The sequence below is a fragment of the Lissotriton vulgaris genome, chromosome 5 (genome assembly GCF_964263255.1).
Source record: "Lissotriton vulgaris chromosome 5, aLisVul1.2, whole genome shotgun sequence".
Classification (NCBI taxonomy): domain Eukaryota; kingdom Metazoa; phylum Chordata; class Amphibia; order Caudata; family Salamandridae; genus Lissotriton; species Lissotriton vulgaris.
In genome coordinates this window covers 1,688,786,730-1,688,814,244 of record NC_141693.1, presented here as the reverse complement: position 1 = coordinate 1,688,814,244, position 27,515 = coordinate 1,688,786,730, and the positions used below count along the sequence as shown (strand labels likewise).

The window sequence follows — 27,515 nt, the reverse complement described above, 5'->3', positions numbered from 1 at the left end:
ATAACGGAGACTGGCTGAAACTAAAATTCTTTGGCATTGAAACAATCCCAAAAAACATCCGGGGAGGAGACCGGGAAAAAACTTTAAGACGGAAGGAGTCACGTCACATAATAAATTTCAGAACATTAAATCCATACGGCCTGAACCAATCGGAGGAGTTATACATTCATTTGTAATCACGGAACATTATGGACAAATGATGATAGACTCATAAATGTATACAGGAACAATTATTGGGAAACAAGTGCAACCCAATGAACCTAAATGCAGTGAAGCAACTGCTAATAAGAAAGAAGAAATCTCACTGGAGGGATACAAAATTTGTTTATTAAAGAAAGGGAAGGGAAATCAATGTAACCCTAAAGAAATAAGATGTTTTTGTTTTCCAATGAACCATGATGAAATGTGTCTTTAATTTAAGTTTTATTTAAACTACAATTACCATAATGCTTAGCAGCGGAGCTAGGAAATGATGTAAACTAGCATGTGACAGCCTTAAATATGAGAGAAAAAAATGCAGGAAGTTGATCGTGAACAAGATGCAGGAGGCATCGAAACGCGTTGATCAATGCTTATCTTTTCTTGGCTTCAAATAAACGGATTGTGGAGTAAATGTAAAAGGAGTGCGCCCGTTCTTCTTTTAAACGAAGGAGCAGTGTGGCAAATATATATATATGCCATCACAAAGTTTGCCTGGAATGAGTCAGCCCACACAGGTAAGTGGGAGTAACCAGCTTTATTTGTGAAGGAACGGCTTCAAATGACAACTCGGAAGCTTCGCCTTTGATTCAGTCCTAGGATTCCCGACGCGTTTCATGCCCAAATGGCATTTCCTCAGGGGACTCAGGAAGCAGCTGGAACACGGCACAGCATTAGGCCGAGCACTTTTAAAGTAATGAAGTCCCCGCCCGAGTGGGCGTGGCCACCGCCGTGGCCGCTGGATCTTGTAGTGATCGTTTTCAATCTCCTGTGAGTTGCTTGTGCTCTGTTCCATGGTGATGCGATATAAATCCAAGTGGGTGGCTAAGAACAGTCCTCTTTGGCATTGCAGCACATGGTAAGTTCTTTCACTGTGATTTACCCGTCCCTCAGCCGTGGCGCCACTTGACACCACCGCGGGGCTGCACACAGGTACAGCAGGGCTTGACTCGCGGCTCAGGCTCGCCGCTAACATGCCATCACAAAGTTTGCCTGGAATTGTATGCCCTCCTTTGAATAAAAATTCGTCAGAAACCTAACTTACCTGTGTTGGGTGTTTCTCACAGCAGGCAAACTTGTTGTTTGGATTGAATGTGGCCCCGCCTGAGCCGCGAGGAACGCCCCGCTGCACTCCGTGCAGTTCCGCTTCAGTGTCTAACGGCGCTGAGACAAGAGGAACAGGTACGGCCTTGGAGGACTGTAAAGGCATGACAAGTATCTTCAAAGTGCGGAGCAACCCACTGGGGTCCATAAACTTTGTTTAATTGAGCGAGAACACCGCGCACCACTGGTGAGAAAAAATTGAACTCCAAAGACCAGCAGGCCACGGGAGTGGCCGCGCCCATCAGGGCGGGAGAAATTGAATTTAAAAGAAGGTGTGTTCTCCCTCATGTATGCCCGCACCCCTGATGAAGTGATGAGACTCACGAAACGCGTAGGGAAGGACATTACACTTGTGCAAGGCACTGGGAGCCGCTTGAATTGTATGCCCTCCTTTGAATAAAAATCCGGCAGAAACCTAACTTACCTGTGTTGGGTGTTTCTCACAGCAGGCAAACTTGTTGTTTGGATTGAATGCGGCCCCGCCTGAGCCGCGAGGAACTCCGTGCAGTTCCGCTTCAGTGTCTGACGGCACTGAGACAAGAGGAACAGATACGGCCTTGGAGGACTGTAAAGGCATGACAAGTATCTTCAAAGTGCGGAGCAACCCACTGGGGTCCATGAACTTTGTTTAATTGAGCGAGAACACAGCGCACCACTGGGGAGAAAAAAATGAACTCCAAAGACCAGCAGGCCACAGGAGTGGCCGCGCCCATCAGGGCGGGAGAAATTGAATTTAAAAGAAGGTGTGTTCTCCCTCATGTATGCCCGCACCCCTGATGAAGTGATGAGACTCACGAAACGCGTAGGGAAGGACATTACACTTGTGCAAGGCACTGGGAGCCGCTTGAATTGTATGCCCTCCTTTGAATAAAAATCCGGCAGAAACCTAACTTACCTGTGTTGGGTGTTTCTCACAGCAGGCAAACTTGTTGTTTGGATATATATATATATATTATATCCAAAATTCTCCGTATTTATGAAGAAATGTAGGACACCCAGAGCTTCTGTAACGGCATTTATTCAAGCAGAAGAAAAAGTCTCATGACGCGTTTCACCACTTAAGGCTTGATCACGCTCGTCACAAATGTGTTGGCAGCCATATTTAAACCCTCAACACCCATGTGCATAGAAAATAATGCGCAAAGCGGCGGACATCTTATAACATAACGAACTTGGTAGAAATATATACAGAACGTTATTGCTTAGTTGGTGACAAGAGTATTTACATTTCATAAACATCATTATTGCATTTTTATATATAAAAAGCATTGTTTGCGTAAATTCATGAAATAAAGCGATTCATACAAAATTAATCTTACTCTGTCACATAATACATGTTCGTCATGATAGTATCAATATTTACAACTCAGGTCTCATATGTAACACAGTGAGCAACCATTTACTCTCGCTACGATGATAGATGCTATCTCAATTGTAATTGGCCGCTATTATAGGAGCAGTGTTATGATTGGATACGTCGTTACTATGGAGAGAATAAACAAATTTATGCGTATTCCATATATCAAGGCTCACAATTACATTACATATTGGGCTTGATAGAAGCGTTTCTGTGTTGCAATGTTAATATAGCCCCAGTGGGCTTGGGACACGAAAGTACCTGGTCATACAATCGACCTTCACCAGAGCGCTGCCTCCCATTGAAGTTTCTATAATGGATTCAACAAAAAAATTGTTTTGATAGCGTTACGCAATTTATACTGCGAATAGAGCCCCTTTGGGCTAATACAACTATAAATTATACTTCAAAAGGTAGCATCATATATATATATATATATATATACATATACATATATATATATATATATATATATATATATATATATATATATACACACACACACACACACACACACACACACACACACACACACACACACACACACACACACACACACACACACACACACACACACACACACACACACACACACACACACACATATACACAATAGAAAAAGTAATTTTGGCCAAATAGATGTTGCTAGGATAATGAGTGTTCGAAAAGAGTTGTCTGAAACTATTTAAATGATGGTAATGCACCACATGTTTGGAGATCTCTCTAGCAAGTGTTTAATGATAGCGTGAATGTTGTTTCTACTTGCTTAGGCTTACAATGTCCCTTAATGTTTATGATGTATCTAATGAAAATCTGAAAGATACAGTTAGTTATGGATTCCTTACCTTAGAATTACCCCCAGGCGTCAGACTGGATCCGGAAAGTTCTTAGTCAGGTCGCCGGGATGATGTCGCAGTAGGTACATGGACGCCGCCCTCGCGCGAATATGTCAGTTCCTTCTTTTTCCACCAGCAAGTGCAGATCCGGAGAGAGCGGTACCCCCAGTAAATTTTTTACTGAACTTTTTTCTCAACTTTTGTCAACTTCGTTGTAGTTTGAGAGTCCTTCGACTCCTGGTGCTCAAGGGATGCCCGGCTTTAAGGCTTGCTGGTCCTTTAACCGACTCATGTCGGTGACTGATCCGCTCCGCATGTGCCTATACTGCTTGGAGCACAACCATGACCCCAATTCATGCTCTGACTGCCAGATCTCGACCTGAAGTCTTTGCAGGAGCGGTCCCGAAAGCTACTCAAGGCCCGGTAGTCGGCTCGGTGTCGCTCGAGGTTGCGGAGGAGGTTGAGGGACCGGTCGCGGAGCCACCACCACTCTTTGTCGAAGTCTTCGCACTCTGGGTCAAGTAAGTCGAAGGAGCATCACCGCTCTTCGACTTCTCCCCGTCTGTAAATACGACGAGGGATGCGGGTGGTGCCCCTCCCACGGCTCCGCATGCAGAGCCCGCTGTGTTGACTCCGGGTTTCCCTCCCTTCTTGGGACCGGTTGCGACCCCTGCCCAGCTTCTGATTTTATACGAAGCAATGCATGCCATCTTTAGGCAGCCCGACTCCGCCGGTGCGCCTTCAGGCTCCGCGGACTCTGCTGGGGGCCCTGGGCTATCTGCGGCTTCGGCGCCGCAGAGTCCCCTTGGATCCAGTCCTGGATCCGGATCGGTACCAGTCGACCTAGTTACGCCTCTCCCAGCGCCGATTCCACCAGCACCACGTCCGCCACTGGTATTGGCTGTGTTCCCAGCTGATGTTGACCCCGGCCTCCACCTCGAGGTAGACACGGAGCCGGACCGACGCCGAATCCGGCACTGACGGGTACTTTTGTGCCCCTGTTCTACCCTGGCTCTTTAGACAAGATTGGCAGCCAGAAGAGGGAGAGGAGGACTGGGAGGGGTCTGGAGACCCTTTGACAGACCTGACTGAGTATGAGCAGGACTAGAGAGAGGAACTGGGGGATGCCAGGGGTTTGGATACCTCACCAGATCTTGGCATGTTGTCTTCTCCTACTGCAGCTACGGAGGAGGGAGCGTCATACGCAGTGGTGTTGCGTAGGGCGGCCGAGGCTCTCCACCTCGAGCTACCTATGGTGGCAGTCAGGACTATCCTCCTGACAGAGATGCTTCAACCGGCGGTGAGCTCTAAGGAGCCCCTGCTGCCGTTTAATGAAGCCCTGACGTATATCCTTTTGGGCTCTTGGTCCAGGCCCAACACAGGGGCCTGGACCCTTCTGGGATGGGGAGGCCACATGGGAGAGGCGGAGATCAGAGGCCTCTGGATTAAAGCGGAGTCCGAGCTCCACATCAACCTTCTGGAGCTTCGGGCGATCCGTCTTGCACTCAAAGCATTCCTTCCCTCTGTCCGGGGAAGAGTAGTGCAGGTGTTCACGGACAACATCACCACCATGGGGTTGTGGACCCTATGTCAAGAGGCCCTCTGCCTCTGGACATGGCTGGAACATCAGGGCATATTAACACCTGGCAGGTTCACTGAACGCCAGGGCGGACAAACTCAGCCGCAGGTGCATGATGGATCACGAATGGCATCTTCACTCGGAGGTGGTGCAAGGTCTCTTTTAGCAGTTGGGAGAGCCTTTGTTAGATCTATTCGCCACCGAAGAGAACTCACAATGTCAGGAATTCTGCGCATTTGGAATTTCCAAGGGGACACTCGCCAGGTGATGTCTTTTGTCACAAGTGGAGTTGCGGTCTTATGCCTTTTCGCCAATACCACTTCTGCCCAGAGTGCTGAAGAAGATCAAGCGCTACCAGCCCAAGTCATTCTTGTGGCTCCGGATTGGGCACGAAGATTCTGGTATCCTGAGCTGCTTGAGACGGCCATCGATCCTCCGACCTGACTACCCCTTAGTGAGGATCTTCTGTCGCAGCAGCAGGGAACGTCCTCCACCTGTCCACCCTCCACCTCCATGCGTGGAGATTGAGCGGCGGCAGTTGGCGTCTGTTGACCTGCTTCCCGAAGTCTGTGATGTAATCTTGGCAGCCAGGCGTCCCCCCACTAAGCCGGTATACGCCTGCCAATGGAATAAATGTTTGGGATGGCGCACAGCAAAGGCTGTGGATCCCCTTTCTGCCCCTTTTTCTGATGTTCTCCTGTTCCTCCTTTCTTTGGCCCAGCAGGGCTTTGTTCTGAGCACTCTTGCGGTCTTACGCCTTTCCGCCTATACCACTTCTGCCCAGAGTGCTGAAGAAGATCAAGCGCTACCAGCCCAAGTCCTTCTTGTGGCTCTGGATTGAGCACGAAGAGGCTGGTATCCTGAGCTACTCGACATGGCCATCGGTCCTCCGATCCGACTGCCCCTTCGGGAGGATCTTCTGTCTGAGCAGCAGGGAACGGTCCTCCACCTGTCCAGCCTCCACTTCCGTGTGCGGAGATTGAGCGGCGGCAGTTGACGTCGTTTGACCTCCCTCCCAAAGTCTGTTATGTAATTTTGGCAGCCAGGCGTCCCTCCACTAAGACAGTATACGCCTGCCAATGGAATACATTTGTGGGATGGCGCACAGCAAAGTCTGTGGATCCCCTTTCTGCCCCTCTTTCTGATGTTTTCCTATTCCTCCTTTCTTTGGCCCTGCAGGGCTCTATTCTGGGCACTCTTAAGGGCTACCTCTCGGTCATTTCAGCCTTTCTCAGGCTACCTGATCAGCCTTCTCTTTTCAAGTCCCCTTTTGTAAATAGATATCTTAAGGGCATTACTTATCTTTTTCCTCCTGTTCCCTTCGTAATGCCCCAGTGGGACTTGAACGTGGTTCTGACAGACCTTACGTGCGCTCCCGTTGAGCGACTGCATAACTGTCCTCTCCGACTTCTCAGTTTGAAAACTTCCTTTCTGGTGGCCTTCATCTCTGCACGCAGGGTGAGTGAGCTGCAAGCACTGTCTTCTAAGCCTCCCTTTCCGGCTGTCCATCATGGACAAGGTCGTCCTAAGAACTAGACATTCCTTTCTTCCCAAGGTGGTCACTTCTTTCCACATTGGCCAAACCATCACTTTGCCGACCTTCTTTTCGCCTCCGCGTCCTTCGAAAGAGGAAGAGATGGTTCGAGGCATGTGGGCTGCTGAATTCATATCTGTGCATAGATCGCCGCCTAGTGTTGGGTCCGGATGATTGCACCTTGTTGTCCTGGAAGAGTCTTCGAAGTATCACGAGATAGGTGGCTCCTCCCTTGGACTACAGTGCGCATGGGCATACTCTCCATCTTCAGATTGTTTTTTTCCGCCATTGGGTTCGGATGTTTTTCCTACACTCCAAGTTCGGAATTGAAACAAAACTTTTTTAAAGGCCTTCGCCTCGACAGTATTGTTTTCGCTCGGTGCCTATTACCTCGGTTAAACTTCCTACTTTTCTCCGGTCATCGACGCGGGCCGTTGGGCCTTTCGACGCGACGTGGGCCTATAGTCGATGGAACGTAGTCCATTTAAATTCTGCCTACAATGCCATTCCAAGTACCCGCATACTGACAGACATCCAGTATGCAACAAGTGCTTGTCACCGGACCATAAAGAAGAAGATTGCCTGGCTTGTGCCCAGTTCCATTCCAAAAAGACAATCTGGAATCGACGGGCCGCTAGGCAAGAGATGTAGAGACCAGCAACCGACCCGGAAAACATTTTCGACGACGACCAAGAGCTCGTCGACGTAGAAGACTCGAATCTAGAGATCATGGCCACCGAGGACGATTCGGAAGACAAACAGATCCCGCAGGGGTGAACCGTGAGTACACTGCCCCTGAAACCCACTCTACCGAGAACAAAGGCTCCGGTCGAGGCATCGCCAACAGGCCTTAGCCAGGATCAAGACATTGATTCAATAGCCCTGCATTCAAGCTTGGCTACGAATACCAAGAAAAAGCCTTTTGACACACCAGGCCCAACTCACGTTCTCAAAAAGCCAAAGGCTGTCGATCCGAAGGCTGTCGGACCGAAGGTCATCGTACCGAAAGTCACAGACCCAAAGGCCACCATGCCGAAGCTCGACGTACCGCATAAGCCTTTACAACCAAAGGCCGTCGACCCGAAAAGGGGTGTCGACTCGAACGTCGCACCGAAAAAGGCAGTCGAACAGAAACCGAAAGTCAACGAACCGAAAGCAGTCCAACCGAAGAAGGTTGCGCCAAAGCCAATCGACCCGGGCACAACTGCTCCGAAGAACCCAGTCGAACCGAAGAAACCAATCGATTCGATAAAGGACAAACAACTAAAAAAGGTCGAACCTCCGAAAAAAACGGTCCGACCTAAAAGTCTGGTCAATCCGAAAACAAGCCTCGACCCGAAGAAGGCTGAAAAGATACCTAAGCCTATCAAACCGACAAAAACTGTCAATCCGTAAATGAACGTCGATCCAAAAAAGACAAAACCCAAGGATTCGACTCCAAAACCAAGGACAGTGGAAGATGAACTCTTTCACTCTGATCCTATTGAAGAGGAACAAACAAAACTGTACATAGAGCCTGAGACTGACAAAGTAACAGTTTACCGCAAAGAAGAGACCAGTGGACACTGAACCTTCTTCACCAATTCCTCTAAAGAAAAAGACTGTGCCACTTCTCCACTTAGACCTTTCTAACTTGTCTCTCCTACTATGCCTACCACGCCTCTTACTCTCCTACACAGTCAGAGTATAATGTAGATTATGCAGAAGAGGATCCTGAGGATTAGAACTATCCATAGGACCCAGAGATACAAGATAACACATGGGACAATCAACAAGACCCATATGATACACATCCCATCCCTGACACCTCCTCCTACCCAGTTAAACCATCACCCACAGATGATACAGTGGCATTTAACCTACTAGTGGATAGGGCCACACTATACCACAATGTTGATATGCATAGTGACCCAATAGAGGAGGATTTCCTCTTTGATACATTTGCCTCTTCTGAAAGAACGGTTAGGACACTCCCTATGTTAAAGGGTGTACTAAAACACGCCAATGGTACTTTAAGGATACAGCTAGAGCACGTGTTATCAACCCTAGGGTTGAGAAAAAATATAGGCCTGCCCCTACAGACCCTACATACATTAGAGGTCAACTACCACTTGATTCACTAGTTGTAGCTAATGCACTCTCAAACAACTGGAGAAGCACCACCTCCCGATAAAGAATCAAAAATTCTTGAAGCCTCAGGAAAGAGTAGCTGCACAAGCAGCCAATTCATGGAGAATAGCTAACACACAGGCGCTACTAGCTCGCCACTATAGGGCAAACTATGATAGACTCGAGAGCATACTGCAACATTTACCTGAGCCATTCAAAGAACTAGCTGATGCTCTTATTCAGGAGGGGAAGCTCATCACAAATGCTTCCATTAAATGTGCATTAGACGCAGCAGATACCGCAGCAAGATCCGTTAATGTCTTGGAAAGACAACACGCATGGCTACGCATCTCAGGCTTTAAAAGCGAGGTGCAATCTACTATTCTAAACCAGCCGGTCAATCCAGACTTCCTCTTTGGACCAGCAGTAGATAATATTCTGGATAAGATGAAAAAAGGCACTAAAACTGGAAAATCAATGGGTGCGCTGCAGTTCCAACAGCATAAAAGCTCCTTTCAGCGCTCATCATACAGAGGAGCTGCACGAGGCAACACGTCACGAGGTGCCTCGGCATATAAAGCCAATACCCAGTCCAACTTCAATAAAGGTCCCAATCGAGGTGGATACAAAGGAAATTACAATAAGGGTAGAGGACGCGGAGGCAATAACAACAGAGCCTCCACTGCCACAAAACAGTGACTTCAATACACTACCTCCAGACCACATAACACCGGTCGGAGGAAGAATACAACAGTTCCTACCAGTCTGGAACAACATTACCTCAGACAGGTGGGTAAGACAAATTATCCAGTATGGCTACTGCCTAGAACTGACTTCTACTCCACCCAACATACCACCCAGACACCGTCCAATGTCTATGGAACACATCGCCCTGTTACAACAAGAGGTGAAAAGCATGCTGGAAAAGGGGGCCATAGAGCCAGTCCCTTTCCAGCACCAAGGAACAGGAGTATACTCACTATACTTCCTCATTCCCAAGAAGGACGGGTCCCTCAGACCAATACTGGACCTCAGACGCCTAAACCAGTATATACTTTCGGAGCACTTCCACATGATCACTCTACAGCAAGTCCTCCTGTTGCTACTGCAAGGAGACTTCCTAGCAAACTTAGACCTCAAGGATGCATACTTCCACATACCTATACATCCTTCTCACAGGAAGTATCTCAGGTTCACAATCCAAAACCAGCACTTTCAATTCAAAGTTCTCCCCTTTGGGGTGACCACAGCTCCGAGAGTGTTCACAAAATGTCTAGCGACGGTAGCTGCACATCTAAGGAGACAACACATTCAAGTTTATCCATACCTGAACGATTGGCGGATACAAGCAAAATCGTACGAACAGTGCAAAAGCCATATGTCTCAAACACTTCAGCTGCTACACAGCTTAGGCTTTTCAATAAACTACCCACAATCCAACCTACAGCCATCCCACTTACAGCAATATCTGGGAGCTACTATAAATTCCTCGCTGGCAAAGGCATATCCAAACGCAGCAAGGATAGCCAGTATGCAAATGCTCATTCGCAAATTCCAACCATAACACTCCCTGTCAGCCCGAGTGTTCATGCAGCTCATAGGCATGATGGCCTCCTGCATTTTTATTGTCCCTCTTACCCGACTTCACATGCGTCCACTGCAGGATTGCCTAGCAAAACAGTGGAACCAAGCTCAAAGACTATTAAAGGACCTAGAGTTGGTAAACAGTCATGCATACAACTTTCTGCAGTGTTGGAACTCACAAAACCTTTCCAAAGGACGACTGTTCCAAGAGCAGGTTCCACAAATAGTGATAACAGCGGACGCATCACTGTTAGGTTGGGGAGCCCACGTACTCAAATACACAGTGCAAGGGCTAGGGACAACCCAGCAGAAACAATTGCATATCAACCATCTGGAGTTGCTAGCAATATTTCTAGCTCTAAAAGCATTCCAGAAACACCTGTACAACAAGACTGTGTTGATCCGGACGGACAACATGACAGCCATGTACTACATACAAAAACAGGGAGGAACGCACTCTCCACAACTGTCTCACTTAGCGCAAAGCATATGGAAGTGGGTAATTCCCAAAAACATCTTTCTCCTGGCAGAACACCTCCCAGGGAAGGGCAATCAGATAGCGGATCTACTCAGCAGACACAGCCAGCAACTACACAAATGGGAAATTCACCCTCAAGTCCTCCAACCATTCTTTCAAAAATGGGGACACCCAGAAATAGACCTGTTTGCCACAAAAGAAAACTCAAAAGGCCAGTACTTTGCCGCCAAGTTCCCACATCCATTGTCATAGGGCAATGCGATATGGATGAACTGGTCAGGCAGATTTGCGTATGCTTTTACCCCAGCTCCAATAATTCCGCTAGTGGCACGCAAACTACGGCAACAGTCAGTCACAATGATCCTAGTTGCTCCAACATGGGCAAGGCAACCATGGTACACAACGTTCCTAGAACTCTCAGTAGTGCCTCATCAAAGACTAAAACTCACACCCAGTCTTTTGACTCATAGCCATGGAGAAATCAAACACCCAGATCCCAATCAGTTGAACCTAGCGATCTGGCTCCTGAAGTCTTAGAGTTAACTTGCCTCCACACTGCAAGAACATCATTAAGGAGGCAAGAAGGCCAACTACTAGTGCATGTTATTTACTGTAACAATAACCAAATCAATCCATTAGATGCTTCTATACAAAACATCATATGCTACCTATTACACCTTCAAAGTTGCAACCTAGCTTATTCTTCTATAAGACTACACTTAGCTGCTACAGCAGCATACCTCCAAAACAGACAACACCTTTCACTGTTTAGAGTACCAGCAATAAAAGCGTTCATGGAGGGCCTTAAAAGAGTAATTCCTCCAAAAAACCCACCTTCACCAGTCTGGAATCTAAACGTTGTACTCGCCAGACTTATGGGGCCTCCTTTTGAACCCCTACATTCATGTGAACTACAATTTCTCACATGGAAGGTGGCTTTCCTTATTGCTATTACCTCACTTAGAATAGTTAGCGAGCTACAAGCACTAACTATTCAAGAACCCTTTATGCAAATACACGCAAATAGGGTAGTACTTATAACAAACCCTAAGTTTATGCCAAAAGTCGTATCCAATTTCCACATCAACCAATCTATAGAACTGTAAGAACAAGAAAGCAAAGGTGCACCACACAATTATGAAACTACAATGGTAATAAACACAGACGTAGATTTTCTTAGTCGTGATTTTTCTTTTATTCCAAAACAAGTGTACAGGCAAAACACGGGTGTTCGCAGCCGACGCGTTTCGTCCTCAAGGGACTTCTTCAGGGCTGCCATAAAATCATATAAACATACAATTAAAATCTAAATTAAAAACATTCTTCTTGCAATTGGCCAGACTTTGTTACAATACGTGTCCCAGAAGTTATGTTATTACAAATGACCACTATGGTCAAAGCTCATTATGATCTTAAGCAACCAATTTTATCATTGTCATCACCATTTGATTTAATTTAGGATGGGAAGGCAACAACATATAGTATTCTCGGCATCGTATGTGCTTTTCATATCTCGGTTGGTCTAGTTACATGTTCATTATGGCTCAATTCTTTCTTTTAGATCACTAGTTAATTTTCATTTAGGATGGGAGGACAACAATATATCGTATTTAGACGACATATGTACTTCTCATATCTTGGTTGGTATAGTTACATATTCATAATGGTTATGTTAATAAGAAACAGTACCTATAGACAAGTAAATATGTTAAATCTTCTTCTCTAGACTCATCCATCATTGGAACTTGATACCCTTATCCTTTCTTGCTCTATTCATCTTCCTCTCTAGACATATTTGCCTTATCCGATTTCTGTCTTCTTGTGTAACCACTTCTAATCCCTCCATCCATGTCACTTGTATTAAACTCTCAGGCCATTCTGCAATAAAAACCTAACAACATTTAATGGCTGCTAATGTCGTCTTCTAGAAGGCCTACATTTTTGGGCATGACCACCAAGTGTACAGAGTCATGCCTCGTTCACCCCAGCCCTTCCAAACACTAATCCGAAGCATATTGTTTAGATACCTCAAATACAATATTTTGCACACCATTCTGTATTTTCCAGGTCCCTCCACAGGTTAGAACAGAGATTATCATCTGTAACTCTGTCCTACAGATCCATATGAGCAGTTTTTGATACTTTTGAAGGGTGAATCTGGTATTATTTCTGCAATTAAAGCATGCACCACAAAGAGTGTTCCAGAAGGTAAGTAACTTGTTCTTGTAATGGATATTTCTAACCATAGATTTGATACCAAGCAGTACCTCCCAAAAGCTGGAGGGTTTGATGAATGGACTTACACTGGTCCTACAGACTAATCTGCTGAAATGGCCCTTACTCCAGCTTGGTTATTGAGACAGTTAATAAATACTTGGTGACGTTGGGAGCAGACACCCATGTTACATCCTGGCAGATGTCCAGTACTGCAACACCTCTCGCTAAAACTGTAGTGGCGACTTTGGCTCTGATGGACTGAGCCCTAAGGAGATTGGGAACCTCCTCTTTAGCAAAGCATTGTGGAAAAGCAGTTTTTCTCTAGATATCCTCAAGCACTGCTTGGCGTTTGTCGCCTCTGAACCATTCAATAATTATCAAATAAAAGAGGCTGGTGCTGGTAACTGGAAAGCAGGAAACAGGTTTTTTATTTTCTCCGGAGCAAAGCACGTCAGATCGGACAAACAGGGTATTGTCTCGAGGTGCTCTCTGCCTGCATCTCTGTGGCCTGGCCTTTTATACAGTGGTTTATTACTTTATTACAAGATATCACATTCCTGACATTACTTTGAAGTACAGTAAAACATTTCTGGAATCCCCACTTCAGGCTCGTCCCCACACGCATTCCCAGTGGAGGTCCCCACTTTAATCTCAGCAGGTGATGACTATCCCGCAGCTGGACATTTCAGTTGGGAACCGAAATGTGCGCAATCGGTCGGATCTCATGGGGTGGTGACATTGATTAATCCCGGCTCCTTTGATGAATGGCGAGATTCTACAGTATGGGGGCAATAAACTGCATCCGCAGGGCAAGGCGATGGCCTGGGATCGGGTCGAACTATCGGGTACAGGGGAAGGGGTTATCAAAGGGACTGTTCTTGTGAAAGGGATGAAAGAGTATGTGGGTCCGGCACAGGAAGTGGCTCCGAGTCAGGGGCGCGCTGTAGGTGTGTTTATGGTTCAGGCATGTGTGCATGGGGGCTGTCAGCGCGCGGGGGATGTTAGCGAGGTCAGGGAGACGTGCAGGCGATCAGCAGTGTACAAAGTGGCCATGGTGTCTAAAATGGCTGCCGCTTACGCGCTCGTACGGGCTCAGGTTTAGACAAGATGGCGCCGGCAATGTTCCCATCGAAATCTAATATTCCACAGTGTACCCTTAGAACATGCCCGAGCCAGCTTGTCAATTTACATTAATCTCCATCATATTTTGTGTCTCTAGATCATACAAGGCTTTCGCATGTTCAGGTTTAGTGTTCAAAGTCTTAGTGCAAATCGAGTTCATGAGAAGTGAGCACAGAGGCGGTATGCATTGTGTCCCCAGGCAGCAACCACATATTATAAAGACTGGTACCAATTTTATCATCAACAGTTTCCAACCCCAGTCTTTCAAAATGTTCCAAAACCAGCTTCCCAGTGTCCAGCCTTCTTGCTCCTTGTGGATCTCTGATGCCAATCTGTGAAGGTGTTCGATTGCTTTGTAAACTGACGGTGAATTATCCGGCACGAAGGTGCAGCAGCTAGATCCGATGATGCGACAGGCTCCTCCACGATCCGCTAGCACTACGTCTAAGACTAGACGGTTCTGTAGAGCCACCAGGCTGTGTAGTTCAGCTGTGTTTTTGGTGAGGATGCCAGCTGTGATATTTAATGCTGTTTCGACTGCTTGGGTCAGATGTCAGATGGCTCAACTGTTTGCCATCGGACCCCAAAGTGGAATGAGTACCCCTGCTGCATCGAGGAACTGTGATGCAGTGGAGTCTGCTTGCTCTGTGTCTCCTGAGCGTTTCTGTCTGTGCTGATTTGCTGGTGCCACGTACATCTGTGGAAGGACAAAGGCAATGTAGCAAGCGCCCCCCCCAGCCCTTCGGGAACCAGGTGTAAGCTTTTGTACCGCAGACAAAGTACATATTTGGTGAAGCAACAAACGAAGGAGGATCAGCAGTGTTCAGAGTCCTTGTGATGCGGCAGGAGATGTGGCCCACGATTTTCGTCCCATGGCCTTCAATGCAAACAAGGCCTGAGACATTCATCACAGATAGGGCCACAGTCAGAGTTGCAGCAGTCCGTTTTCGCAGATATGGGAAGGTGGGTCTGGCTGGATTTTTGAACACTTGCATTTCGATCAGTTCCTTTTCCGGGATGTTCATTTGAAAAGTGATGTTGGATGTCGGAGGGCAAAAGGGAGCAGAGGTTTTTCCTGTTTTGTTCAGCCAGAACTCATTGTCGAACTGTGCAATTGTTTCACCAGATGTTGTGTTGTCCTTGTAGCTCCCTTGTAGGAGTATTAGCCAAGCAAGGCCGGATCCATGAACAGAGAAAGGTGAAGGGACGACGGGGATAGAGTGTTCAGTTGCATGAGGTAGTAGCCCATAGATCCAACAGTTCGTGGCATTGGCAGCAAGGTTGTGTTGATGCAGCAATTGTACAAATGAATTATTCCAAAATTCTTTGCGTCGTTCTCGGAGGTGGGGTGACAGTGAGACCAGGTAATGTTCTTTCTTGGTGGTGGGCTGCATGTGAGTTGGAGCACTTTCTTCCATGATCCAAACTGTGACCATCAGCAGGATGCAGATGAGGGATGCAATGGAAAGTGCAATCGTCTTTGTGCTATGCAGCTTGGCATCATTGTCTTGTGAGTTGGAGCACTTTCTTCCATGATCCAAACTGTGACCATCAGCAGGAGGCAGATGAGGGATGCAATGGAAAGTGCAATCGTCTTTGTGCTATGCAGCTTGGCAGTCTTGGGGTCTTTACGGTGGGTCTTCTGACGTCCGGGATCTTCCATCACCTTCAAGAGGCTCGGTGACGGGCAGGACCACATACTTTGTCTAGCGTCTCTCCTGGTAGCCTTTGTCCACGACGCGGCAGGGTCGTGGACTTGGGTCAGCGGACTCGATAATTCTCGCTTCGGTGCTTACTCTGATCAGGGGTTCCACTCTGCAACTCTGGGCATTAGCTTGCCTAATCTCCACAACGGCCTCATCAATTCTGGGGATGCCTGGCTCCACCTTGGGGACTCCCAGCAGGGACCATCCCACAGGGAGAGCCAGGATGGGTTCCCCAGAGTTATACAACGCCAGGAAACCTACAGACGGGTAGCAGTGCGCTTTACAAGCTCAATTACATTACATAGTGTTAGCTACCGCTATGAGATTTTTGACTTAGTTAGTGGTCTGCTTGGTCGAAGCACTCTCCTTTTGTCGCAAGTTGTACACTTTTCTGGATGGCACAATGGGATCTGGAAATTCTGCCAATTCAAGTGTCTCTGTTTCTGGGTAACAACTCAGGACTGGTCTGTCTTTCGTCAGGAGCTCTTCTTGGGTGTCCACGTTTTCGCTCGTTGTCAGGGTTGAGAATATCCTTCGACAATGGTGTGCATGCAGCTAATTTCGTTTTCCTACTACTCGAAGTGCAGTTCGGGTAGTGATCAAGACTTGCCAGGGGCCCGTCCACCTGGGTTCCAGGCTCTTTGTTCGCTGAAAGTTTCGGATCAGGACAAATTCTCCAGGTTGGATGTCGTGTCCGGGGCCCCTGGATGCGTCTGGTATGGCTTGCTGCACCAGAGAGCGGACTTGCTTCTGGTTCTTAGGGTTGGGGGTTTCCAAAATGGTCTGGATTCTGTCGGACGTGAGTCTCCTCCCTTCTTTAGACAAGAGGTGGCCTAAGTATGTCACTTGGGGTTTGCAAAACTGTAATTTCTTTTGGGAAAACTTGTGACCATTCTCTGCAAGGAAATGTAGGAGTCGGATGGTGGCTGTGGCTGTGACTGTGAGCGGGGTGGTGTTGGCTGCTAGAAGGATGTCATCTACATACTGAATCAGCACCACTCCGTCCGGTAACTGAACTGCATCTAACTGTCTCTTGAGTGCCTGGCTATAAATTCTCGGACTTTCGGTGTACCCTTGGGGTGCTCTACAAAATCGATATATGAGCGGGATTTTAGGGTAAATCCGAAAAGGTAGCGGCTGTCTGGGTGGATGGGTATGGAGAAGGCGTTTTTGAGATCAATCACGGTGAATGTGGTGGCAGTGGACGGGATCAGGGTTAGGATGGTGGTGATGTCAGAGACCACGGGGTACTGTGGCACAACTATTTTGTTCATTTCCCGTAGGTCGATGATGAAGCGGTACACTTTCTCATCTCCCTCTCGTTGCTTTTTGATAATCGGTAAGATAGGGCTGTTGCAAATGTTCCTTTACCACTCTTGCATTCACTAAGTACTGGATAATTTCTACCAATTCTTTCTCGCCTTCGGGTGATATTTTGTACTGCAGTATTTTCGGTAGTGTCGCGTCCTGTCGTACAGTCACATGCACTGGGTCTATCATCATCCGTCCTACGTCTGAGTGGGCCTTCGCTCATAAGTATAAAGGTAAAGTGTCAAGCAGGGACATGTCGGCGTCAGTTATGGAGTACATGTGTCGTGGGGGGCAAGGTCTGAGCAGGTTGGGATTGTTGTATAAAATGACTCTGACTCCGTAGGGTGAGCTTCTAATAGTTTCTCAAAAATGTTTCAGCAAGTCAAGACCCATAATGGCATCGGGGGTATTGGAGGAGAGAAGGAATGTCGTGTTGGTGATATTATTTTCCAGATCAAAAGGGATTGGTTTGGACAAGGGATTAGTGGAGCGCGTACCATCAAAACCCATTGATGATACGTGTGAGACAGACCAGGGTGCCCTTGGAATCAGTCGTTTAGGTAATGCACTAAGTGTTCCTCCCGTGTCTGCCAGAAATGGAGACTTTGTGCCTAGGACCTTAGCGGTGACATAAGGGCCTTGCTGGTCAACGCAGAGCTAGACTGGATCCCTCCCTTGCCCGAATCAGTCCTATGCAAAGTCGTAAGCGTTGTCATAGTCGGATTGTTGATACTGATTCTGTCGGGGACGGTCAAAAGTATTCACTCTACCGGGCTTTTCGTCACTAGTGTCGTTTGCGTATCCTCGTCCACGTCCTCTATTCCTTGGCCCGTTTGCTATGTCTCTTGTCTCTTTGTTCCTATTCAGCTCTAACAGGATCCGGCATTGAGACTTCCAATGTCCGTATTCTTTGCAGAATTCACATTGGTTCTCACCTAATTCTCTACGTCCAGCGTAGGGTGCGGGTGCATTACTTCTATGAGGTGGGTTTCTAGGGACATTTTGTTGAAAGTTACCCTTGTATGGTTCTTTCCCCAAACTTGCTCCTTTAAGTCTTTCTTTTACTTCTCCGAAGCTCTATCATTTTCATTCTTCGGGTTTTTGTAGTACTGGGCCATCTGAAGGATGGCAGCGGGTTTTGAGGCGCCCAACTACTCTTGCTAGTCTGCAGTTTCTGCGAAACTTCTGGCAACAGACCCTTAACATAATTCTGTACGAATAAGTGATGTCCGGTTGCAGTAGTCATGTCCTGGCCTCTGTAATCTGAGAACACCGTTTCGAACCGAGAGAAATATTCTGAGACATCTTCTTGGGGTTTCTGGCGGCAAGTTGTTACTATTGACCAGTCTACCTTTTTCTCGGGGATTAGAGTCATTATTTTCTGCACAATTTTATCTGGGAGTTCCAATATAGCTTTCCGGGGTTTCTGTCCAAGATCTCATTGTTTGTCTATGACATCGAGTGGTCCCCAGGTATGCCCGAACAGCTCAAAGTGATCGACTTTCCGGATTTGCTTCCACACTTCAGCTGGCAGACATAGCCCAAAGAACAATTCTATATCGGCTAGGGTCATAATTGTCAATCCTAGGGCGGTACCCAATTCTGTGTAGAAGGCAGTAGGGTTCTTTCGCAAGTCCGGCAAGGATTTACGGAAGGTTAGGATGTCTTGTCTATCCCAGGGTTGGTATACCCAGTTGTACACTACCCCTCCTTTAGCGTCCTGGTGGTTTATATCATCATGAGTTCCCTGACCTCTTGGGGGGACCCAGTAGGGAGCGGCTTCCTTTATGGGCATCATAGCGTCTAATTTCTCTGCCGGGGGTTCGATCGTTACAGGGGTTGTGTCTTTGACTATTGGTCTTTGTTCTGTGAGGTGGCGGAAGACCTCTAGCGTATGCGAGAAAAGTTCTGTCACATCACACTCACTCTCATCCCCGATATCTATTTTCCTGTACAGAGTTGCAAGGCGTTCGGGTCCCTTCTCTCTAGACCTTTCTTCGTATGCTGTGAGGGTATGGTAGCAAAAGCGTACAAGAAAGTGTTGTTTATGGTTGTCGGCATATGAGTTACATATATACTCTTCCGTTTCTTTTCGGTCCACTAGCGTTTTAACTATCTTATCGATGCCCGCTCGTTCACTTTTGTTCAAGCGGGGGATTCTTGCTGGTTCCTTTTCTTTAGTTTCGGGTTTATCTGAGCCTTCTTTTGATACACTATTTAGTACGAGAGGCTTGGTCGGCGCGGAGGCCGAGGATACTGAGGCCCTGGCACTACCTTCATTTAGGCTCTGGGGTTGTAGGTGTTGTACTAAAGGATGGGTGGGGGCATAACAGCGGGGCATATAGATGATTGGGGGACCTAGGAGTAAATCATCGTCTGCCTTTTGCTTCGATGGGAGCTCAGGGTGAAGCACTGAGGGTGTTCTAACCGGGCATTGTCCTGAGGTTTCTGATTCTCATTTAGCTTTTTCTGTTTCCTTTATTTCCTCTTCTAACTTTTTACCGGCTAAATGAGCTGCTTTTCGTAGCTCTTCATCGAACCTTGCTTCGTCTCTCTTTCTGCGGTGCGTTGCTTCTTTGCGCCACATGCCGAGACTATCAAGCATGGTAGGCCTGGTTTTATTTTTGTGAAGGGCTATCTCCAGCGCTTCTATTTTATCGAGGTCAAAAGATCCTATCAGTGGCCACTGACTTTCTCGATTTTTTTTTTTTTTAGTGTTTTTATGCCATAACTTACTATAAGCTACAGCGACTAGTCCATACTTCGTAAACATGTCCTTATTAGGGGTGCCTTCAAGTGGAGCTGGATGATCTACCTCTAATAAATGTTCCGGGCTAAACCAACTACCAATCAGTGGGGAGAAGATAGGCATTACGTAAATCGGACAAGTGAAGATCTCAAATAAAAGTGGACAAAGGTCCGCACTGCCTATCCTTCACTACTTGTAAAGACTAGACAGAATATTTCTAATCTACGTTATTTGCAAACAGAGAATATCTCAAAAGAACCAATAAATATATCGAGTAGCAACAAAGGCTAAACGAATCAATCAATAAGTAATACTAGTATTATCGTACAATCAGTCAATCAAACAAAGTGTCGTGCTGCACGACCTTACCTGGACTGTATGGACAGTTTCTCGTCTTCCACTTCCAGCGCCCGATCGTCCTCTATTCTCTGTTGTTGCCGCGGCACTCCTGAGGTCTCCCAGTCAGGACCGCAGATCACTCGAGAGATGTCTGTTCGGAACCGGTGAAGGTCGGATGATCGGCTGCCAGACGAGGGTCCTTCAGGCAGGAGCTCTTCCCGATCTTTGCAGTCGTTCACTCTGTCGTTAGGACCTCTCTCACTGGACTCACGTGTCGCTGATGGGCCCCACGTTTGGGACACCAATTGTAGAAAAGCAGTTTTTCTCTAGATATCCTTAAGCACTGCTTGGCGTTAGTCGCCTCTGAACCATTCAATAATTATCAAATAAAGAGGCGGGCGCTGGAAACTGGAAAGCAGGAAACAGGTTTTTTATTTTCTCCGGAGCAAAGCACGTCAGATCGGACAAACAGGGTATCGTCTCGAGGTGCTCACTGCCTGCATCTCTGTGGTCTGGCCTTTTATACAGAGGTTTATTACTTTATTACAAGATATCACATTCCTGACATTACTTTGAAGTACAGTAAAACATTTCTGGGATCCCCGCTTCAGGCTCGTTCCCACGCGCATTCCCAGTGGAGGTCCCCACTTTAATCTCAGCAGGTGATGACTATCGCGCAGCTGGACATTCTGTTGGGAACCGAATTGTGCGCAATCGGTCGGATCTCATGGGGTGGTGACATTGATTAGTCCCGGCTCCTTTGATGAAAGGCGATATTCTACCGTATGGGGGCAATAAACTGCATCCGCAGGGCTAGGCGATGGCTTGGGATCGGGTCGAACAATCGGGTACAGGGGAAGGGGTTATCAAAGGGACTGTTCGTGTGAAAGGGATGAAAGAGTATGTGGGTCCGGCACGGGAAGTGGGTCCGGGGCAGGGTTGCGCTTTAGGTGTGTTTATGGTTCAGGCACGTGTGCATGGGGGCTGTCAGCACGCGGGGGACGTTAGCGAGGTCAGGGAGACGTGCAGGCGATCGGCAGTGTACGAAGTGGCCATGGTGTCTAAAATGGCTGCCGCTTACGCGCTCGTACGGGCCCAGGTTTAGACAAGATGGCGCCGGCAATGTTCACATCGAAAACTAATATTCCACAGCATAGAATGTTTTAATACACAGGGCGATCCACCTAGATACGGTCTGCTTCTGTGTAAATGTGTAGGCATTTATATAGTGCACTACTTACCCGTAGGGTCCCAAGGCGCTTCGACCGCTGCGAAACCCTTCCTGGCTTCCCTGAGAGATGGTCCCTTAATGGGTATCTCTAGGGTGAGACCAGGCATCCCCGGCGGTCTGGTGGGGCCGTTAGTGAAGATGAGGCAAGCTAATGCCCAGAGTTGCCGAGTGTGATCGCTGATCAGAGTGGGCACCGAGGCGAGAGAATTATCGAGTCCGCTGACCCTGGTCCAGAAACCTGCCGCGCCGGGAATCGAACCCTGGTCCCGGGCCGTCCTCTGCTCTCGGGTCTGCCGCCTCTAACCAGTGAGCCACACTTCTTCATGGACCCCTTCCTTATAGCACCGGCAAAGCCAGTAAATAGATGCTCACCTACTTAGTTTGCCTACGTGTGTTTGATATAGACGCTAAGAGCTCTTCTAGGGCCTAACATGTGAAGCCTCTTCATGAGGTGGGAGAAAGAAGAAAGATAAAGAGTAATGGACTGTCCCATTTGGAAGGGCAATACCATCTTTTGCATGAAGGAGGAGTGAGTTTGCAGCTCCAATGTGTCCAGAAAGAAGGTTGTTTATGAAGTTTGAACTGACAGTGCTTACAGCTCACTGACACAATACACAGAAGTAATTGTAATTAGGAATACAGTTTTAATGGTCAATAATTTTTGTGAGCAAAAGTGCATAAGCTCAAAGAGTATGTACCTCAAGAGCATGTACGTCAAGGACATGAGAACCAAGTTAAGATCCCATTGAGGCATAATAAAGAGCACAGGCGCAAACACGTATTCGAACCCTTTTAAAAAATACTTCAAAACCTTAGACTTGAATAACAAAGGTAGGTCTGTCAAATGCAGAATTCTGTATGAGTGACCTTTAATAGTGCCCAATACGAAACCTTGCTATTCCGAGATAAAACAAACATCAGCCAGTTTTGCCTGGAGAGGATCAGTTTGAAGGTCTCTACACCAAACAATGAACTTTGTTCAACAGCCAGAATAAATAAATTTGGTAGATGGGCACCTAGCCACAAAAATATTATTCTCTACTTCTGCTGGCAGATCAAACACAATCGGTTGGTGTTGCTCAATTTCCATGCATGTAGATGTGGCTTTTGGGGATTCAGTGGAGACGCCTATCTTACTGTTGAGAGAGGAGGAGAGCAAATGCTCACATGATTATAGTGCCACACTCTCAAGGGTCAATCCAAGGCTTTCAGAATGCCCTGAGCCCAGTCTATTATGACCTTCAGCACTGGGGCAGGATGGGTAGATGCAGGAATGCATACAGAGATAGGTGTCCCAATCGTAAAGAATGTCTCCCAGGGAGCCTGTTTTCGGAAACTAAATGTGCAGTACTTATGGCAATGCATTCTCTGTGGTGCAAAAAGGATCTAGCTAGCATACAGCCCATTGGCCAAGACTCCTTGAAGCACCTCCAGGTGGTTAGCAGATGGTATCTGCTGAACTTATCAACACTGGAATACTGCAAACCTGCCAAATGGTTGATCATCAGAGAAATCTTCTGGGAGACCAAATACTTACAGAGCTGGACTGCCTCCTGGTATAGGACCCACAACCCTCCACCACACTGCCTGTTGCAGTAACACATGTCGGTAATGTTGTCTGTTGGGACCTGATCTGTCTTCCTTTTGATGTATGGAAGAAAGGCCTTCAGACCAACCACATGGAGTGAAGCTCTGGCAGTCTCTATCAGATGTACGAGTTACTTACCTTCTGTAACCGTGTATCTGGTAGAGACGATTCTAGCTGCAGATTCCTTCACGACCCACCCTGCCTTCGCTTTCTGCGAGGACCTTCAGCTTGGTCTTCTGCACTCGCCTGCCTCCGGATGGTTTTGTCTTCTGTGAGTGCCCTCTTTCACTTCCTCCCTAGTGGGTCGCTTTGTTCTGTTTGTTTGATCCACTCCTTCTTTCTGGCGATTGGTTGGTGAGTTCATGGGTACTTCTGCGTCCCTGCACCCTGGTCTTCCAGTTTGAAGCCTACTCGTGCTCTTCTCCCTTTCATTGCTTGATATTTCTGCCTCCTCTGCAGTCGTCTGAGTTGGGGTCTCTTGGCGGTGCCTCGGCCCTTAGCACTTTATAGGGGATGCGCCTCTCCTTGCTGGTGTTGTCTTGAGGTAAATTGTCGTTACTCTTCTGTTCTGGCCTTGTTGTCCTTCACTGTTGATAGACTGTGGTTGCAGGCCTCTTTATATGCTATAACATCTCTCACATGCTTTTCTGCCCCCAGGGAAGATGTCGTTTTTGCTTGCAGGGTTGCTTCGCAGTAGCTGTGCTCTGCTCTTCCCTTCTATGACTTTCGGTGCCACAGTGCCTGGCATTCACCCAAATGGTGCTGTTCCTCACCATTTGCTCTTTCTGTTTATCTGATTTTTCGCACACTGTTCCTATATTCTCACAGTTTTTGTTTGTGACGGCTCCACGTTGTAGTGCGGAAATGTTCTCCGTAGAAAACTACCGGTGCACCAGGGTGGGGCTTATGTGACCTTGCTAACGTCACGCCTGCGGAGTCACGTGGTACGGTCCCCCTTCGCGCAGGGATGCTGTGGCAAAGAAATTTTTCCGGATCCAGACTTATGCCTGGGGATAGTTCTACGTTAAGGAATCTGCGGCTAGAATCGTCTCTATCAGATACACCGTTACCGAAGGTAAGTAACTCGTACTTTTATAGCACGAACAAGACCCTGAGTAGGAATCGGAGTACTTTACACAATACAGAGCAGAGCAAGTATAAAAACATTTTAGCAAGGTTCAGAAGAGAGCAAAACGATACATTTCACACACAAACTTTCGCTGGTGTCTAGGGGGGAGTGACCCTTGCCCAAAGGGCCACTATCAAAACATTCTGCACCATCTACAATAATCCTGGTGGTTTAGGGGCCAAAATAAGGTCCAAATTGGGAGCGACCCTTGCCCAAGGCGCCGCTCCCCAAAACATTATGTACCACATATAAAATAATCCTGGTGGTTTAGGGGCTTCTGCCCCTCCTCCCCCTTTGGGGCAGATGCCCCTAAAATATTAGGTAGATCTGTCCCCGGGGGGGGACAGATGGACATAAAAATATGGAACCCTTGCCTAAGGTGTCACTCCCCCAACAACAAAGAAAAAATCCCTGGTGGTCCAGTAAATGGATTCCTGCCCCACGATCGTGGCCTCTCTCGGGACGCGCTGGAAGCAAATGACATAGAATGATTGCCAATGTAATCAGATTGCCGGGTGTGTGGAGGAGTTGGGGTGGCAGCGGAAGTGCTTCCACCTCCATGGGGTTTGTAGGTAGGGGGCCCACAGTCCAGAGGACTATGGGGGGATGCCAGTGCATAACGGTTACATCCTCAGCAGACTTGCACCATGGCTGAGGACGTAACCGTTGTGCCCTTAGCACCCAGGAGATTAAGCTTTGGGGAATGTTTGCTGTTCTGGTTTGGAATTTTTAAGTAGAAATTGTCTCTGAATTGATAACTATCCTGCCCTGCTTCTGGTGGACAGGAGCATAGTTTGGTTTTGGTTTCTATTCTCTTGTTGTTCTCCAAAATCAAAGTACCTAACTGACTGTTGTGCATAATGGGACAATGCTGCTTCTATAATTCTAATTACAAATGTCACTTTAATCGCATATTAAGCCAAAACCTGGGAGCACTGTTTCCTGCTTTTGATGCTTACCTTTTATGCTGCATTTTGAGGCAGATAAACTTTATTATGATGGATTTGATTAAGTGGCTTTATTCAGAAATGCAATATAACTCCTCCTCTGGGCATGTTTGTTAGCTAAACAATTTAAATAAATAGATGTAAATATAAATTCCCTAAAGAAAGTGTTTCAGGATCTCCCTCTTCTGTTTGTGAATTCTGAGAGAAAACTCATGATACAGAATAAAGATTTCACATAAGTGACTTTTACATGCTAGCGACTGTGTTTTATGAGGTTTTCCTATTGATGTGTTGCACAATTCTGCTTTTAGATTTTGTACGGTATTGGAGTATTGTGAAGGGAATGACTTGGATTTCTACCTGAAGCAACACAAGTTAATGACTGAAAAGGAGGCACGTTCAATTATCATGCAGATTGTAAATGCTTTGAAGTACCTGAATGAAATCAAGCCACCCATCATACACTATGACCTTAAGCCAGGTGAGTTGGGCCAGTGAGTCAGACGCTTAGCAGGGGTTTCTTACATTGTCAGTGCCCTCATGGTATTTTCCAAAATAAAGATTATTGATTAGCAGTGAACTTCACACAACTGGTCAATAATAAAAGCACCTGCCTACATTGGTGTAGGTTAAAAATGCACAAAAAAAATAAATTGCAGTCAAGGACTGAAGGCAGCTTATGTGCATGCATTGTTCCATATTAATGTGAATCCGAATCAGTACCAATCTTTGATTTTAGTTGCGCCATCACAGAATGATTATGGAATCCTCGATCTTGATGGTGTTTTGTCCCAAGTGGTTTTGTATTTGGCATATTCGAAGCATGTGTAGCAGTAGATATACATGCTTTGCATACTCCTGCCATCTATTGTCGGGGCAGATGATTTTCTTCGAAGTAGTCTTTCGAGTCACGATGTAAAGTGACTCCTCCTTTTGGTAATAGTGCACATTGGCCTCAACTCCGTTGTTAGATTGTTTTCCTTTCGCCATCGGGTTCGGACGTGCGTTACCGTGCTTGTTAAAGACGGTTTTTGGGATCCTTTCGTTGTGTAATCCACTTTACCCTCATCTGTATTGTTTCGAACAATTTTTTCCATCCCTTGTGTCGAAATTTGGAAGACTTCTTTATTGGGTTGGGAATGCCTACCGCGGGCCATCCGGCCTAGCCCTTTCAGGCTTGTTTATACTAACTACCAACTCCTTCTCCTCCATGTTTATCTGCTGATGAAACGGCCTCCGGTTAAAATCTGCCCTCAGTGCCATTTCAAGTTCTCCACACCCACCTGCACAAAGTCTGCAACCTGTGTTTGTTCCCCAAGGTCAAGGAAGAAGATTGTGAGGCTTGTTGGTCGTTTCGAACTTAGAAGATCTTGCAGGACCGTCGGGCTAGAGGCAGAAAATGTAATACATGCCCAGTATCTTCAGACAACACATCGAAGAGGAAGATATTGATGCTTCAGCTGCCGTAGAAAAAGGGGCCTTTTCGGTTCAGGATTCTGACTCCAAGTTTGAGATCGATCCGAAGTCACAAGATCTTCTTCCTGGGCAAGGTGGTGTTGTAGGAAGCTATCTCTGTATATACTATACCATTGTACGGTATAATGTACACAGAGTCCAGGGGATCCCTAGAGGTATAGCAGAGCTAAATTAGATCATCACTAACAGCTCTCTTTGTGGTAGTGTGGTCGAGCAGTTGGGCTTATCATGAGGGTGTGTTAAGCATTTCTTGTTTTCACTCTGTCAAGACTGATGGCACACACTCCGAGACAGAATCCAGACCAATTAGGTAAGTTAAAAAAGGTATACTTAAGTTGTATATCTAGAACAAAGCAAGACTTGGCACAGGTACAATGTTAGCCAATGGGGCTAGGGGGCACTTCAGTTGGCGTGTGCTGTCGGGCAGCCAAGCTCCTAGGGTTAAGGTCAGGGCAAAGAGGGACCCAGGTTGACACCAAGTCCATCCCACCAGCGGTGCAAGGGCAGCTTGGTGGAAGGTGCTTAAGAAATGTCGAGAGCCTAATGTAATCCTTTGGAGTTTGCCAGGTTTGGATTTTGGCTGTAGGATCAACAGCTATTCAGGTAAGTTGGAGAGCCCAGGGACGTAGGTGCACCTCAGGTTCTCTTCTCCATGGCGGCCGGACCCAGGGGGGCCTTTTGAGGTCGTTTTTCACCTTTCCGGGCCACTCATGATTGGGTTTCTCCATGCATAGGCTGCAGGCGACGTGTGGGAGTCCTGAAGGGGTCAGCCCAAGGTGTTCTCTGATTCTGAAGCGCTGGGGGACCTCACTGGGGCCAGTGGGCCACTTGAACAAGTGCATTGGTTGTTCCAGGAGTTGAGTTTCTTCGTCCTCAGCAGGCTGAGTCTGTCTTTGGAGTTTTCTTCTGAACATAGGAGAT

General features: G+C 47.0%; 1 protein-coding gene across 2 annotated transcripts in view; it reads left to right on the top strand.

Moving 5' to 3' along the window:
- Positions 1-27,515, top strand: part of TLK2 (tousled like kinase 2) — a 1,405,344-nt gene that overhangs the window by 1,036,727 nt on the left and 341,102 nt on the right. For both annotated transcript variants that reach the window (XM_086923830.1, XM_086923831.1), the window contains one exon: positions 25,430-25,599. In XM_086923830.1, coding sequence (XP_086779956.1) covers positions 25,430-25,599 — 170 coding nt within the window. The remainder of the gene's footprint in view (positions 1-25,429; positions 25,600-27,515) is intronic.